Source organism: Cucumis melo, chromosome 1 (assembly GCF_025177605.1).
Source record: "Cucumis melo cultivar AY chromosome 1, USDA_Cmelo_AY_1.0, whole genome shotgun sequence".
NCBI classification, from domain to species: Eukaryota; Viridiplantae; Streptophyta; class Magnoliopsida; order Cucurbitales; family Cucurbitaceae; genus Cucumis; species Cucumis melo.
The window spans coordinates 32932693-32949646 of NC_066857.1; the positions used below are offsets into that span (position 1 = coordinate 32932693).

At 32.6% G+C, this 16954-nt stretch overlaps 4 protein-coding genes across 4 annotated transcripts; 2 read left to right on the forward strand and 2 right to left on the reverse strand.

The window, feature by feature from the left end:
* Window positions 1-1356: 1356 nt before the first annotated feature.
* LOC103492892 (exocyst complex component SEC15B) lies at window positions 1357-4694 on the reverse strand. Its single transcript, XM_008453437.3, has one exon. The coding sequence runs from the start codon at window positions 4249-4251 to the stop codon at window positions 1834-1836; it is 2418 nt and encodes an 805-aa protein (XP_008451659.2). The 5' UTR covers window positions 4252-4694; the 3' UTR covers window positions 1357-1833.
* A 2108-nt stretch (window positions 4695-6802) lies between these two features.
* On the reverse strand, window positions 6803-8864 carry LOC103492800 (60S ribosomal protein L19-1-like). The gene is made up of 5 exons (XM_008453333.2): window positions 8582-8864; window positions 7801-7923; window positions 7316-7629; window positions 7162-7229; window positions 6803-7080 (listed from the first exon to the last, which is right to left on the reverse strand). The coding sequence occupies exons 1-5, from the start codon at window positions 8691-8693 to the stop codon at window positions 7056-7058; spliced, it is 642 nt and encodes a 213-aa protein (XP_008451555.1). The 5' UTR covers window positions 8694-8864; the 3' UTR covers window positions 6803-7055.
* Window positions 8865-12125: 3261 nt separating this feature from the next.
* On the forward strand, window positions 12126-13116 carry LOC103492799 (protein SEED AND ROOT HAIR PROTECTIVE PROTEIN-like). Its single transcript, XM_008453332.3, has 2 exons — window positions 12126-12433; window positions 12584-13116. Exons 1-2 carry the CDS (start codon window positions 12193-12195, stop codon window positions 12904-12906), a joined length of 564 nt encoding a protein of 187 aa, XP_008451554.1. The 5' UTR covers window positions 12126-12192; the 3' UTR covers window positions 12907-13116.
* Window positions 13117-14999: 1883 nt separating this feature from the next.
* On the forward strand, window positions 15000-16545 carry LOC103492798 (protein SEED AND ROOT HAIR PROTECTIVE PROTEIN-like). The gene is made up of 2 exons (XM_008453331.2): window positions 15000-15243; window positions 16031-16545. Exons 1-2 carry the CDS (start codon window positions 15039-15041, stop codon window positions 16342-16344), a joined length of 519 nt encoding a protein of 172 aa, XP_008451553.2. The 5' UTR covers window positions 15000-15038; the 3' UTR covers window positions 16345-16545.
* Window positions 16546-16954: the final 409 nt, after the last annotated feature.

Here is a 16954-nt window from a genome sequence, read left to right on the forward strand (position 1 = left end):
AAATAAACTAAATTTTGTAAAATAAACTAAATTCTAAATTTATTTGAGCGACTCCAATTTTGCAATTTAACCTTGAACTAAACACACTTAGATTAAAACAAATGAATGAAATTACAGTAATCAATATACAAATAACTTCACAATAAAGTCAATATCGCTAAAAATCAGTTAAAATGTTGTGGAATGTTATAATACATACAACACACACCTACAAAAACATAACAAAGTTTACTCATTTTCTGGGCATTCAGAATGTTATTTATCCCATTTATCTAGAAAGCAATTGTACACTGAGACTATATATCCCAGAGGGGAAAACTTAAGTAGGGCAAGACATAAATGCAAATTCTTGAATCTAAGACTTATTGCAACATTAAGTTGAAATGAGTAATAAGAGATAACAATTTGCATAAGATGTACGATTTATCTGGCAAGTTTAAACATCAACTACAATCTCAAGTTATATAAATCATGGTTATGAGTTTAGCACCCCTTGTGTCATTTAATTTATTTCATGGCTCATTTTTCATAGGGGGTTTGTTCTCTAGGAAATGGAGAGAGGTGTATGGTTAAAAATGTCAATTGAGAGAACTATTGGAGTGGATGAATTAATTTGCCTAAAAAATGACGTCATCAAGCATGAACTTATTAGTAAAAACTTCCAACAAGACACAGTTAAAAGTTTACGGCCTAATTTAAAATGGGAACTACGACAATAGCCACAAACCTAGAAGTTCTGAGATCCATTTGATACACCGGTTTGGCTCAAGGAGTTGGAGTTGAGAAGTTAACTCCGCTTCTGATTTGATCCAAAGACTCTGTGGACCTACTACTATAAACATAATTCCATGTCATATTTACCTTTTACACAATGGGCTGAACAATTACACAACTCCTCATACTTGGCACCTAACAACTATACTCCTTGTTCTAGATGTCCCTTGAAAGTTCAAATACCAAACTCGTATTTTAACCCTTCTAATTTCTTTGTAGCTACCAGTAACAAGGCTTAGCGAGATGTGACACACACAATACACTAGTTTCGTGACACGTCAAAGAAATAAAATTTTCCATTTTTCCTTCCGACTTGGAATAGGTCTTGAATTGTCACACCCCATCTCATATTTACACTACTGAACCTAAGACGATCGACCTTGAGAGTGAAACAGAATCTATTGTTTCGTCTATATTGTAAAGCATGCGATACAACAAACGAATAACAAAGATCGAACAAACACAACACTCAAAACTTTTAATCGATCATGGCACTTAAAAGTTAAACGGTTAAACCCCAAAATATACTATATCCTGCATGATGGCCATGTAAACGTGACATCATAAAAAATAAATAATATATGAAGCAAAAATGAAAGATTATCATTAAAGAATGGCAACACTAAAGGCAAATGACAAATTACCAGTTGTAAGCGGTATTGACTGTGAAATCAATCAATGATTTTATGGAAGGAAGCCCATCTAAACCTTATGTCTATGAGTAATCCACAAAACACGGACTTGGTTCAGTTCTGATCATCAGTCTCCGATGCGGCCAGTTTTCAGCACATAAGACTATCACCACAACCAGGTTTCCAAGTCCGAGTCTCCATGGATGAAATGCTGCTGATACTTTCCAAAGATAAACAAGTATGAAACAACTACATAAATGTGATAATATACAAAAAATGTGCACATCTCTAATCAAACAGAAGACAACAATTGGGAGACAAAGGAAACAAAGTTAGGAATGAACCAATAAGAGATATAACTGCTATTTCAATCAGCAGCAGAAAGAGAAACAAATAGGAAAAACAGAGCATGAAATGCTTATCTCAATTAGCTCACGTCCCTGAGTCTTTTTATCAAAGTATCCAGTGACTTCTTTTTTGGATTCTGCTTCATTGTCCGACTTCCAAAGGTTCCGAATAACCGATCCGAAGAATCTTTTAGCTTCTCAGATATTGTGACAACTTTCTTGTGGTCCAGACTGTAGTAACTTCTCTCTCGAATAACTGCATTCAGGAAATTCTCTGGATGACTGCTCAAAAGCAAATTAATCATTTGTCTTGCTTCAGAAAGAGCTGCCTTTAACTGATTTAGATCCTCCTCCGCGAAAATAGAAGCTTGACTATCCACAAAACCCTCCAACAATTTTATATCCACATCAATCCCCATTACAGCATTAACATTAAACCTCTTTACTGAATCAGATTGTAAGGCTCCAACGATCATCACAGATATGTGAGAAAGAACATCTTGTAATACTCTTTTAAGGACTTGAACAGGCAATATCTGTTGAGCTGTGGAAACCAAAGTTTCCAAATATATAATAACCTCATTTACGTATTCATTACCATTTTGTAGAGGCTCATCAGGTACCCAGTTAACATTCTCAATCAACATCATGAAACCATCAACCTTTGCTTTAAGTAACCCCGAAAGAGTCTCTTCTGCTGCATCACGGGCTTTGCTCAGTGGAAACTGTCTCCTACCCCTCTCAGCCATTCTCAATGGAATACCAGAAAGCTGAGCAGCATGACGGAAAAAGAAATCACATGCACGCTCAAAAACAGCCATATTTGCTGCCACTTGCATGGCCTGGGAAACTCCATGAACAGATGTACTAATTAGCTTCAACAAGGCTCCATCCAGGACTTCACTCAATAGCCTATCCAAGTACTTCTTAACCACATCATAGAAATCTAGTTGCCCACCATATGACATGAAGCTCACAGAATCCTCAATAAACGACCTCACGATTCGACAGCAATCTGGCACAGTAGAGGAAAATGGTGCAACAAAGGGAAATGCAGGTACGATATCTGAAACTTGTAACTGAAATGATAAAACGTTCATTGAATATTCGTACTCTTTCTTCATCAGCATTTGCTCAAATTTGTCAGCTGACAATGCTTCAGTAATTTGTTTACGGCAATCTGATATCAACAGCTCGTGATACTTATCCCGGTGCTTGCTCAAAACATCTAGCAAAGGTTCAACTGGATACCAATATCTACGCAAAGTTACACCTAACAAACTAACATAGTCCTTGATCAACAAAAGATGATTTGCAGTTTGCATCCTAGAAAACTGATCTTCCAGAACAGAACACATTTTACTCATAGCAGTCTCCCAGAGATTCTCAACCTCCATTTTTGATATTAGACCTCCACTAGTCCTAAAAATCCTATCCTCCACAATGAAAAATCCAGCAATTTGAGCGAAAAACGTTTGATGAGATTCAAGAAAAGGAGTCATAGATGATACCTGAAAATCGGATGTTAACTGAAGCTTCCGATTCTCAAAGTAATACTGTTTGAATCGATCTTCAAGTCCTAAAGTCTGGTGTATGTGATAAGCTCTGTACAATGGAGTCAAATCAAACCCTAAGAGGCCACCTCCGCCATTAGAATACAAATCCTTCGCATCATCCCCAACTGCACCAAGGCCGTCTTCATCCTCTTCCTCCAAAACGTACACACAATCTCTTAAGCTAAGCCGACTCTGTTCCTCCGCTTGGCGCTGCTTGATTCGCAGATCCTCTTCACGTTGACGAGCCGACGACGCTTGACTGATTGCTAATTGCCCCAAAGTCCGACTGACGGCTCGGATATCCACCAGCCAATCTCCAAACTCTTTACTCACTTTCCTCTCTATATATGAACGAATATCAGGAATATTCTTCTCCAACATCCTTTTCAGCGTCGAAGACGGCGTTTTCTCCAAATACTCGTTCTCAATAGAGTCCAAGCATTTCAAAGCCATATAGAAATTGCCTTCCTCCAAGTGTTTGTTCGCTCTCGAACAAAGCTCAATGGTATTAACACAGGCGCGGACCGAGTCGAGTGCGAGATTGAGGTTCCTCGACACCGTCCGTGCTTCGACGAAGGCATCTAAAGAAGAAAGTAAAGGAAGACCGACAGATTGAAGTTTAGAGTTCGAATCATAGAGAGCAGATTTAAGAGAATCAACATCAGAAAGAAGAGATCGGAGGTCATCAACTGCAAGGATGAAGTCCTGGTAGTGAGCCTTGCAAACTTCTTCGATCTCCGATTCCTTGGACTTAGAGAACGCGCGTAGGTGATGAAGCAGAGTCTCCGGCTTCCCGGAGGCAAAAGCTTTTCGTACAAACGGAGCTAGATCCTCACCGTTACAGATCGCCGAAGAAAGAAGAAGCTGGTCAAGTTTGTCGGCTGTGTCACCGGAATCAGCGGCTGACGGAGCCACCTTCCGGCGGTTTTTGGTGGAGCTCATGGTCGGAGGGATTCCAGCGATAGGGCGGCGGTTATGGGCGTTGTGAACGGAGGAAATTTCGGGGGTGGGTGGAAGTGGATTTGGTTATACATGAGAAAATGGTAGGAAGATTGGGGAATGGAAAGGCTATATATTTTATTGACGAAAATGACACTACGTAACGGGTGTTCATCTGGCGTTTAACGGGTTTGAAATTTGGATTGAACGAGGGTATTTTGGGGATTCAAGAAAATTATGTTGACCGGAGGTGAAAGAGACGACGGCGAATTGACGCGGGTAATTCGTCGGCGGCGGGAACGGGTTGAGATTGAACCTTACTATAATTTACTGGCAGTAAAGTTTGTCCGTACGGAGTATAGAGTTAAAATATAATTTTGACTACTCTTTTAAAAAAAATATATACAGTAAAAATGTAAATTTTGTAAAATTCACAAAATACTCACTCTTCCTACCCATATAAAAGTATAATAAAAATTTATCTTTTAACTGTTTTTAATGGAGAATAAAAATTTGTTTTTTAATTATTTTTGAAAAACCCTTCTAAATATCGTTTTAATCTACTAAGTAAATATCTTTTCAAGTTAAATGTTCGTATTAATTTTCAGATTTTAGGGGCGTTTTATCTCATGTGTTGGGTTAGTAACTTTACGTTTGGAATGTGAAGTTGTATGATTAAGTTTTTCAATAATTTGAAAAAGTAGATTAAGAAAGGTGAATTGTTTTGGTAAGTGTGAAACTAAAGATAGAGAAGAAGATTGAGTTTCTTGATAAATGTAAAAAGTGTAAGAACGAACAAAAAGATGAATTTAGTCAATAAATGTGTCATACTTATTAGTAAAGTCTTTCATGTTTGTAAAAAACTTCATCTTCCTCCCCATTATCATTTTGCACATTAATCGATAAACTCTATCTTACGAATTTGCACCTCAGACATAGACTTCCTAACTCTAACATATTAACGCGTTTTAGGTTTGAACAATGTTCAAAGATTGTCATTGTCACCATTAGTCATCAACGATAGTTTTGAGTGTTGATCATTAACAGATATCGAAGGTGGCTTTTGGAACCAATCGTTGAGTTGGTTGATAAGTATAGTTGTCACCAAAGTTAGTGACAGTTATCACCATATAGATTGTCGGTGGTTATCGAAGGCGGACATTGTCAAAATGATCATTTAAGTTTGTCGTGTGGAGTCATTTGAAACAATTGAGTGAGGGATGTTTAATTACTTTAACTACTAATATATAAATAATGCAATACTAGCAAAACAATGTTAAAATAACCCTTACCTCCATTTCCTTAAAATACGTCCCAAACCTTCTTCATAACCACTCAATGATTCCAGCAAAGCTCCAAACAACTCCTTTGTTTTCGGGTTAAAGAAAAAAATAACTATTTTAATCATCCAACTTGGACAAACAAAAATGAACAATAGATAGAACTAAAAAAAACATTTTGAAATTATGAAATTACGAAATAAGACTCAAGCATCAAGACCTCCCATCATTCTCTAAGAATTTCTCTCAATCTCGAAATACATTTTCAAAATGACAAATGAAACGTCTAACCTCAAGGTTGATAACACAAAATTGATGCTAATTCACTATTTTCTTGTGATTTGTAGACTTAGAATTTTGATTCTTTTCTGTTTTGTTACTCATGAGATAATTTCATTTTTCTGTCCTAATTCACCTACCAATTACCGAATCTCGGATGTCTCCTGTCAAAATAAATAGACAAAAACTCGCATGATTCTAGAAGTATACGTTCTCCCAATAAAATCTACTTGAGTACTCGTCAAGCAAAAGGATTAAATTAGTAAATACTAAAAAAGTCGAGTGTTAAATTGCTATCAAACTAAGAGTAGAACGAAGACTCGGTGGTTTAAACTGTTATCAAAAGACTAGATCATGAAAATCCATATCAATAAACTATGTATAACTTGGAAATCACAGCAAATAGTTTCCTATTTTAATTTGGAGATAACAGCAACCTTGTAATCCAACGAAAATGGAAAACCTAAAACAGATTACCTATAGTTTTATGATATAGGGTTAGAATGACCAATAAAATCGCCAAAATTGTCATTTAACTATTTTCAAAATAAAATTTTATAATCCTTTTTCGCATATCTACATGCAACAAACCAATCTTCTTCTTCCTTCCACTACCAAAACCAAAATTCCTCCAACAAAACCAAACTAAATGAGGGAAAGAATAGCAAACCAAAACTACGTATCATTATAACGCATCCCACGTGTTATTTTGATTTGTTTGTTGTTATAACCAAAATTTTTACATGGAGAAATTAAGGGTGCAATAATCACTTTGTTAAAAGTATACTTTGAATTGGTGATATTAATATGGACTCCGTCCCAAGAAGTCGGAGGTTCGATTGCTCACCCCAACATACCTTCGTTGTACTATTCCTTTTTCAGGACTTCATATTAGAGATTAGTTCTAGACAAGAATGGCGTAGAAGCAGAACAAGTGTCAACTGATGAGTTAAAGAATTGTAAATATCCCAAATCCAAAATCATACACAATTCACTCACCCTAAACCAATCAATATGCATTTAATCTCAAATAAATTCCATTAAGCAAACATGGTTGACAAAAAACGCAATGAACATAGACTAACAAAATTACCAGGCTTAAAATCCCTTGGTCTTGGATATGAAGCAACAAGGTCCAAAAGTGAACAAAAGGCTGCAAAAAAGCCTCCTGAAAACTACTCTAGAATAATGGAGGACAGAGGAAACATCAGAAGTAAACCTTCCTAAGAAACTCCTTTTGTAAAAATCTCACTTCTTTGATTTCTTCGACGCCCTGCACAAAATGAATGGAAACTTAACATTACAAAATGAAGCTAGATTTACATGGATTTTGAAGATTGATACTTATACTTACTGAGTAGATTGAGACACAGCAGCAGGTTGGGCTGCCGATGTCACCGGTGGTTGTTTTTCTCCAGGTCCCTACAACGATAGGACAGATGTCATGGGATTGGAGGTAAGAAACAACATTAGGTCGGTAATGATCAAGAGTGAGATAGCAAATAAACCTGTGCCAATCGTTCCTCCCTCCGAGCAATTTTCCTTTCCCGGCTGGCTTTGTTCTTAGCCCTCTTGGCTTCAAATTGATCTGACAATGTCTTCTCTCTTGCCTTCTCAGCCTTTGACTTGTGGATGCTCTCCATTAGCACACGCTTATTCTTAAAGACATTACCCTTTACTTTCATGTACATATCATGATACATGTGCTTGTCAATCTTCTTAGATTCTCTATATTTGCGGAGTAATCTCCTAAGTACACGCATTCTCCTCATCCAGAGGACCTTGGTTGGCAATCTTGCCTCCCTAGTACCCCTACGCTTACCTGAATACAATTAGAAAAATCAGAATTTTAACACACCAGAAGGAATCATGGTTCATTATAAATAAACTTTGTGTCACAACAAGAAGAAAATCAGTGATGCAATGATACAACATCAAAGGTTCTCTAAAACAGTATCTGTATTTATAAATCAAGACTCAGGCAGAAACATACCATATCCAGAATGGCGACCCTTTCTCTTGGCCTCCTTCATGCGACGTGCTCGAGAACGAGAGTGGATCTTGGTTGGCTTCCTGATGATGAAACCATCCTTCACCAACTTCCTTATATTTTGACCTGTCGTCAACAATCCAGACATTAATTAACAAGACAATCACAAACCGTTCTGTAATTATTAAATATTCAAAAGAAAAATCGCTAGAATAAAAAACTAGGGCTTTGGAATTTGGAAGAATAACAAGGGGGAAAACTGAAACAAGTTCAATACAAAAGTACCTTCCTAGCTTTGTTAAGAATCTAAGAGGAACAAATTTTAGAACTTCGTTAACCCATAAAAAATTGTTCAATAATACCAAACAATTTCCCATACAACAGGAAGATATCACCAACTAGCAATCTGATGCAAATGATTCAACATAACTTCAATATTATATGATAATTAGATTCAGCACAAGAAGAGAGCCAGGATTTAAGAAACGGATAAGTAACTAGAGTTTAAACTATTAGCGATGATAGAAACAAAAACACTATCATTACGAACATCAAACGCATATAACCTAGGGTAAAAATTTTCAGATCCCAAAACATATTTTATCATCTAGTAAATCTAAGAGATACAAGACAAACTTCAGACCGTGAAATCGAAACAAAAGAAGTCCAGTCAACAACATGGAGACTGATTGAACAATCAACAGAGTGAAACAACAGAATCAAATCTAAAAAAAAAAAAAAAAAAAAAAAAGAAAGATTGTGAGAAAGAGATAAAGAAGCGTACGGGAATTGGCCATGGAGATTTCGTTGACCTCATTGGGATCAAGCCAGACCTTGCCTCTCCCGCATTTGAGGACGCTGGCGGCGAGCCTCTTCTGGAGCTTGAGCGAAACCATTGTTTCTTTGTTCGACCTTCCCGGCCGCTAGTTGGAGAAGATAAGCTTATGAAGGAGAAAGGGAGTTGCCTTCTAGGGTTTAAGAAGTGGACTCCATTTTATTGTGGGCCTATTAGACCAAAACAAAATAGATTTGGCCTTTTACTTAACTATGCTATACCCCTTCATATTTTTAAAAATTATAAAATGTGACTTAATTTTTAGAGAAAAATACCTTTTCCATCCATGAATTTGAGTTCGACTTTCAATTTCGTTTTGTTATATATTTTATCCTTCATTTTTTAGTTTCATTTCTAATTTCTAAGTTTCGAAATGTAACTATTTTACCATTCACATTTAACTTCAATATTTAGAATAAGTTTGTTAGTCTTAAATTTTTACTATATTTATTTTTTCTTAAATTTAAATAAAGGTATTTTCAAAAATATAAAAAAGCGGCAAAGTATTTAGAACAATTTCGAAAATGAAAAAACGCAGAGTTCCACCGTATAAAATACCAAAAATGTCATATCAACCAACTAAACCGTTAATAACGTGCGCGTAAAATATTTGAAATCGTTTAGATTTGGCTATTGTTTAGTACACGATCGTGACTACAATTTTTTTTGTGTTTAATTTTGTTACACTATCGTTTAATTTTGTCGATCGTTTAAATTTGGTTAGTTTAGATTTGGGAACTCAAATCTAAACTATTTTTTTTAACGATTAGATTTGGCTAAACGATTTGTCTAAATGATTTTTTTTTTAATTCTTTTGTGATACGATCCTTTAGATTTGACTCAATCGATTTTTGTACGCGATCGTTTAGATTTGGTTATCCAAATTTAAATGACATCAAAAATAACAAAATAAGAAAAACGATAGAAAGAAATACAGCTAAAAAAAGAAAAGAAAAAAGACGATAGAAAGATCAAACGACGTAAAAAAATAAAAGAAGAAGAAAATATGAAAGAAGAAAGACGACGGAAAGAAATCGCAACAAAAAGAAAAGAAAAGAAGAAAGAATGGATGAAAGAAATCTGAAAAAGAAGGAAGCGCAAACGAAATATTTAAAAATGGCTAAGTTGATGTGCTTTGTTAGACGACCACTTTGATATTTTGTTAATATATGCAGGTTTTCCATTTAAATAATTAAAAAAATTATAATTAATTAAATTTCTAATTTCATAATTTTGAAATTAAATTTAAATTTTTACTTATTTTTTAAAAAAATAAGAAAAAAAATTATTTACACTTCATAAGAAAAAAATCATTAAAAACAAAATTTACTACACTTTGATTTTTATATAGAGGGTAAATATTGCATTTTTTTTCTATTTTTGACAAATTTTCTTTCTTTCCTAATTATTTAAATTAATTTATAAACATTAACATGTTTATAAGTGAATATTTAATAAAAAATTGAGGTGAAAAATGTAAATATTGAATTTTAGAGACCAAATTGAAATGAAACTTAAATCTCGGTAAAATTGTAACATTTAGATAATAAGGGTTAAATTGAAATCAAAATAAAAACCGACAGATGAAATGCGTAAGAAACCAAATGACTAAATAGAAATTAAATCGAAAATTTTGGCCAAGAAAAAATATTTTTTAAAAATTTTTATTTACATTTAACTTTTTTTAATTGAATCTAGATTATCCAAATGTGCTTAAGTTTAAATTTTTAAATAATTTTTTTCAGTAGTTAATCTAAATAAACTCTTAAATTTTAAAAAATTAAGTTAAAATTAAGAATAAAATTTATTAATTATTAATACGGACATGAAATTCTAAGTTATGCTTCTAAAATAACGAAAAGGTTAAAATGGATATCAAATAGCAATTATGCCTTTTGATTATTTTTCTAATTATCATCAAATATAGAAACACCACAAGTATATTTTTCTGAAAAAAGCAACAAATTATAATTACAAAATTTCCATGGTTAATCCACTATTTTTCAAGTTGGATTTTGATTTAACTTTTCGGTTGTTTATTTTTTTAAAAAAGATTTCTGTCAAAAGAGTTGAAGTATTTGAAAGCCACTAAAAATAATGGTTGAATTAATGATTTTATAAAATAAATTTGTTTAAGATAAACATTTGAAATTAATTTTTTTAAAAAAATAATTTTAAAGTGTTTTTAAGGGTTAGATCTCCCCTTAATTTGTATTCTTTAAAATTTCCAGGTGTCCTTAATAATCTCTCCCTTGGAATATATTTTCTTGATTTCTATCACTTTGCTGGCCAACTCCACTTGCCAAACTAATATGACCACCACCTCCGCCACTGATAACTCGGACAATAGCTATAGTAGACGATCAAGTTTGACAACCATTTTTAAATTATTAGTTCATAATAGTTTAATTATAGTGTAATTTGACATTAATAAAACTACTTCTAGCATGTAACGAATCATACAAACCTTAAATCGGCCTAAACATGTTTTTTTACAATGATTTTTTGAAAAGTTTTTTCTTTTCTAAGTCAATTTAAATATGATCTTCAAATATTCTAACGAAATCCTAAATTGATCTTGAAAATCGCCTAGACATAACTCGATTCATTAATGTCGTCTTATTTAATAAATAATTTATTTTTTTAGTTTTTGATTTGCATATAAGTGTGGTTTGTGTGAACATTACATCTACATATGATATCTCAATGAAACCTCATTTTCTATCCCCAAAATATATCCATGGTGTTTCTCAACGTCCTCTTCAAATGATTAGTATAGATATTAGGTATGAGAATTTTATATGATGGTTGCTTTAAGTAGTACCATTGCATGGAATCTTCCTCCTTGAAACCTTTTTTCTTGAGCCGTGGAGTAGTGTTTTGTTCCTCTCTGGGTTTGATTTTTTTTGTTTCTTTGTTGTCTTGTTTATAGAAGGGAGCGCCCTGATCAACTTATTTAACAACACCGTGTGTTTGATCCTCTCATTTTTAATAATCTAGGTTTCTGACTTCCAACAGTGGTGTAAGACGTCGAGAGTTTGTGGGCTTCACTCGATGCGGTCCGTATGGCCCGTCAGAAGTATTGTCTCTCTCAAGTCCTAAACTACTAATCTTTTCGAACAACATTTTTGTTAGTCGAAAGATTATCTTTTTCTTGTATTATTAACGTCGTTTTGACCTCAAACCTTTAATTAAAAAAAAAAAATCAATCCTAACTCGAGGATAAAAAAACCTTTTTAAAAATTCTTTGAAAAAAAAAACAAAACAAAATAGTGATGGATCACAAATTTCAAAAAAAAAACAAAATAAATATGAACCTAATATATTCCAATTGGGATATCACTAAAAAGAGAGGAAAATCATTTTTTTTTTTTAATGTTGATTCAACATGATTACATGAGAAGCACTTAGTCATGAACTACTCCCTCCAGCATCGTCGTTCAAGCAATTATTCAAATCAACTCATAAACATGAACCCTTTTCTTTCTCTATAAAATCCTCAAGAGAAACAAAACTCTATGTAGAGCCCCAAAACACATTGTATTATAAAATATCAAAACATGGCTCTCGCAAGGCAGCTGATCTTCTCTGCAGCTCCTGTGCTGCTGCTATGGCTGTTGGCCTCCGCCGTCGTTTCTTCTGCGGCGGACTATTACGACTTTCCCGACATTGGTGATGCCGGAGTGCCGATCTACGATAAATCACTCCCGTCGTATGGCAGTGATGGGATGGTACCGCTCAGGATCGCTGTTGAAGGAGTTGTTTCTTGTAAAAATGGCACTAAATACCATCCTCTTAAAGGTAAGCTTTGTGTTTCGCCCATGGCTATTATTTGGTTTTTTTCTTTCTTTAATACAAAAAGAAAGTTACTCATTTAATATCATTGTTGTTTTGCATAAAATTCAAGAAGATATTCATTGCAAGGATGGTTTTGAAACTCTTTACTTGTAGGTATTGTAGCAAGATTCACATGTATGGCTTTGAATGAAAAAGGCAAAGAAATGGCTCCTTTTTCATTCTCAAGCTTTCCAAGCGACAGCAATGGCTATTTCTTAGCCACATTGTCAGCTTCCAGGCTCAAAGGCAAAGCCAAAGTGACACAATGCAAAGCCTTCCTTCCTCCTTATTCTCCATGTGAGGCCTGCAAATACCTTACCAACGTTAACCATGGCGTTGCCGGTGCTCTCTTTCGTTCTTTTCGCATTCTCACACACAAGAAGATGAAGTTGTACTCCCTTGGATCTTTCTTCTATTCCTCACAACCAAATATATAATGCCTCAAGTTTTTATGATCGATTTCAATTCATGTTTATTGTTTTATTTTTGGTTTTTTGTCTTCCTTTTGGGTTTTATTTGTTGTTTTCCATTTAGTTATTTCAATGGATGATGAGTGCGAAAAGAAGAAATAATTTAAGATGTGTAAGCTATTTTAATTTGTGTATTTCACATTCTCATCAAGAAATTTATGTGTAATATTCTTTTAATTTTTCTATCATCATTTTAAACCATCGAACCAAATTCCTAAGATAAATTAAAAATAATAAATTTGACGAAATAATTACAACATATAGCAAAATTTCAGATTTTATAGATAATAGATATTAATAAACACTGATCTATTGGAAGCATTGATAGACAGTGACAGAAATTTATCAATTTCTATTATTGATAGAATCCAAAATTTCGTGTAAAATAACTGCTTGGTATTTTTATTTAAATTTAGTTTGTAATGATCTAGGCGGTGTGATTTTCAATTTTTTTTCGCAATTTAGATTTTATGGTGAATAATATTGCTTAGGTTTTATTGAGATTTAATTTCTCTATGTACATATCAATCCAAAACAAACTTGAAAACTTAAAGTTAAAGTGCTTGGTTTGTGTTAGTAAGGTTCGTATGTCTTTTTTTAAAGGATAACGATTTAGGTGCAATTCCTGAAGAGACAATGATTAAGTGTAATCTAGGTCGCAATTAATCCAATATAATCCATTTTTTTATAATAAAATAATAAAAACATAAATAATAATAATAAATATTTCTAAAATTGCGACCACATAGTTTGATGGACGTGCTTTTTGCCGCTAGTTGTGACCAACGTGCGTGGCTATAAATTTATTCTCGGGAGGGCTTCGACTAATCTTAGGTGTGATTGGGCCACATAGAGCAGGTCTTGATGATTTGACTCCCAACATATACATACAACCAACAAGGATTGGTAATTTCATACCTAAATTTTGATAACAAAATTTCATCTTACAAATCAAATCTTAAAGTCTACAAATTATTTTTTTTTGAAAAAAGTACGAATACAGCTGGATCTTACCAAGTAAAATTCAAAGATAAAATTTAGGGACAATAATGCATGTTTCCTAACACGAAGCTTACAACTTTGGTAGATTTATTATTGGTATTTGTTTACAGAAGAGCTTTGAAAAAAATTTATTCGTGGAGTTGAACTTGTGTTGACATTATATTTGTGTTTTGATCTCTAGTATATGATCCTTTAATTCTTTCGGTTGGATGGATGGTTACGTTGATTTGAGAATGATTGGAGTTGTGTACTTTTATGGTCTTGGGTCTAGTTGGTTCATGAACTAGATGGAGTAGCTCATGATTTGGGCAATATTTAACATTTGGGCTAAATTAAACTAACTTGATCCAACGGTCAACATGTGGCATTAGAATTGACCAATTTATGTAACTTTAATTTGGGACACATGTCAATTTTTAATTAATCTCAAATTTAATTATTTTAATAAGTGACAATTTGTGATTGGTTCCAAAATTTCTTATTATATTTCATTTTCTTAAATACTATTTACGTTTATCTTATTGTTTTTTAACATAATACAAATAAAACTACGTAAATCTTAATCATAAATACATCCACATGCTACTTGAGTTATACTCTCTTTTACAATTTTTGTATGGAGACCTAAATCTAATTAAACGCCCATAAATGTATATCTAAACATGAATCATACACTAAACATCAAAATCATAAAAAAAATCCAATAATAAAAAAAAATCCAATAATTATATGCACTAAACAAAGTGTATGAAATTTATTCAAACAGGTCAAAGTTATTTTTAATTTCAATACTACTCCAAATTCTTATAATTAAAAACAAGGATCAATTTGATATATATATATATATTATTTGCATTACGCCCTCAACGTTTTGCGCCACTAAAGTCCCATAATGTTTGTTCCCATCGTGCATCCAATAACTTTTCATACCATAAAAAAAAATACCAAAATAAAAAAAATATAATGTAGATACATGCAATGTATAAACTAAACCATGCAACATATTATATATGTATATATATAGAGGCTTCTTAAGGCTCAAATTCAAATCAAAGTCCTTTCCTTTTCTCTGTATTGTTATCATTTTCCACTTGAAAATGGGTTCTCTACATGCAGTTTCCTTGTCACTTTTGGTCATCAGTATTATTGTTGGTTCAGCTAATGGTGATATCTATGATGGTGCGTCTTATGATTTTATGACATCCAAATTGGCTAAGGATCAAGAAAGGCTTCTCTCTACCATGATTGGCATTGAAGGAATTATTCTTTACAAATTTGGCTCATCAATTTCCCCTCTTCAAGGTAAGCTTTAATTATATATATACCCGATCTTTACGTGTGGCTAAGAGTTTATATACCAAAATAAATACAAATATAACAAAATATTACTTACAATATATTGATAAACACTAATTAGACCGTAAAATTTTACTATATAAATATTTTCAATAGTTTTGTCGTTTAAAAGTATACATTGTCAATTTTGATACACGGTAACTATTTAAGTTTTAAGTGTTTGCTTATGTTGAATATAGTAATTATATATTTCCTTTTCCATGGATCTTCGAGTCAATTTAAGAGTATCATTAGACTAATTTAATAGTATATGATGGTTGAAATGAAACTTGTCCTTAAATATTTCTGATTACTCGACGGATTCTTAATAATATATACGAGGATATATGGTTAATTTTTTAAAATTAAACCTATTTTATCTTTCTTATTAAAATTTACATTTTTTTTAGTGCAACAATTGAATTCTTATCGAAAACTATATTTTTATTAGTTTTCAAAATTTGACTTGTGTTTTTATATAAAAGTAGATAACAAGTAAAAAAATTTGAAAGTGTAAGTATTATCCATAGTCTTGTACATTTTTAAAAAACAAAAACTGAAAAACTAAATAATTACCAAACAGGATCTTAATTTTTGACCAAATTCTATTTTTTTCCATGCACACAAGATAAACCTAAACTTGCTAACTAACATTAACTTGTATTACACATATCAATCTTTAAGGCCGTTAAAGGTTCAACCTTTCATCCTACGTATATATTTAAAAAATAAGTTTGTGCTTTATACATTGCAGGAGGTTTGGCAAGAATAACATGTAAAACAGTGGATGAGTATGGCTATGAGGCAGCTTCTTACACATTTTTAAGTGAGTCAAGTGATGAAAATGGCTATTTCTTGGCAACATTATCTCCTTCAGAGGTAGAAGACAAGAGAGAGTTGAAGGAATGCAAAGCTTTTCTAGAAGTCTCACCATTAGAGAACTGTCAATCTCCTTCTGACCTCAACAATGGAGTCTCTGGTGCTCTTCTCCATTCTTACAAATTTTTGGTTCATAATAACATGAAACTCTTCTCTGTTGGGCCTTTCCTTTTCACTTGCCAAACTTAAAACAGGAAGATATATTCAATATACATGTATGTATGATAATTATTAACGATCTATATATATATATATATATATATATATATACACACGTTGTCGTCAAATGAAGCTTAGTTAAGAGACTTTAACCTGAAAATTCGGAAAGAATTTTGAAGGTCATTAGTGCCATTATCAAATTTGAGATTATAAAATAGTTTTGTTTTATAATTGTCTAATTATTCTTTTAAGGCCATTTCCAGTAAATGGAGACCAAACCTTCAACCTTGAGAAATAAAAGTTTTATACTAGCTAATTAGCATTGAATTAATCTCACTTTGTTCAAAATCGACAATTTTAATAGGCATATTTCGTTAATAATAACATGAACCATCTTCAAAAACTAAACGACAATTTTAGTTTTTTTATTTTATCATTTTCTTCACTCACATCTTAAAATATTTCATAAAAATACAAGTAGAATTTGTCAAATAGCAAAATTTGATTGGATAACCTAATGAGATGTAAGCAAATAAATAATGTTTGTGATGTACCAAAATATTTTTTATTTTTAAATTAAATATAGAAACTAAATTATAAGTTATTAAATTATTACCATTCGTGAAAATTCCATATGAAT

What these genes read in the sequence shown, in the direction of transcription:
- LOC103492892 (XM_008453437.3), bottom strand. Translation starts at nt 4,251, where the DNA reads ATGAGCTCCACCAAAAACCGCCGGAAGGTGGCTCCGTCAGCCGCTGAT.
- LOC103492800 (XM_008453333.2), bottom strand. Translation starts at nt 8,693, where the DNA reads ATGGTTTCGCTCAAGCTCCAGAAGAGGCTCGCCGCCAGCGTCCTCAAA. An exon ending in GGGAGGAACGATTGGCACAG is followed by an intron (nt 7,230 to 7,315) that starts GTTTATTTGCTA and finishes CTATCGTTGTAG; the next exon opens with GGACCTGGAGAAAAACAACC. An exon ending in GCTGTGTCTCAATCTACTCA is followed by an intron (nt 7,081 to 7,161) that starts GTAAGTATAAGT and finishes CATTTTGTGCAG; the next exon opens with GGCGTCGAAGAAATCAAAGA.
- LOC103492799 (XM_008453332.3), top strand. Translation starts at nt 12,193, where the DNA reads ATGGCTCTCGCAAGGCAGCTGATCTTCTCTGCAGCTCCTGTGCTGCTG. An exon ending in TAAATACCATCCTCTTAAAG is followed by an intron (nt 12,434 to 12,583) that starts GTAAGCTTTGTG and finishes CTTTACTTGTAG; the next exon opens with GTATTGTAGCAAGATTCACA.
- LOC103492798 (XM_008453331.2), top strand. Translation starts at nt 15,039, where the DNA reads ATGGGTTCTCTACATGCAGTTTCCTTGTCACTTTTGGTCATCAGTATT. An exon ending in ATCAATTTCCCCTCTTCAAG is followed by an intron (nt 15,244 to 16,030) that starts GTAAGCTTTAAT and finishes TATACATTGCAG; the next exon opens with GAGGTTTGGCAAGAATAACA.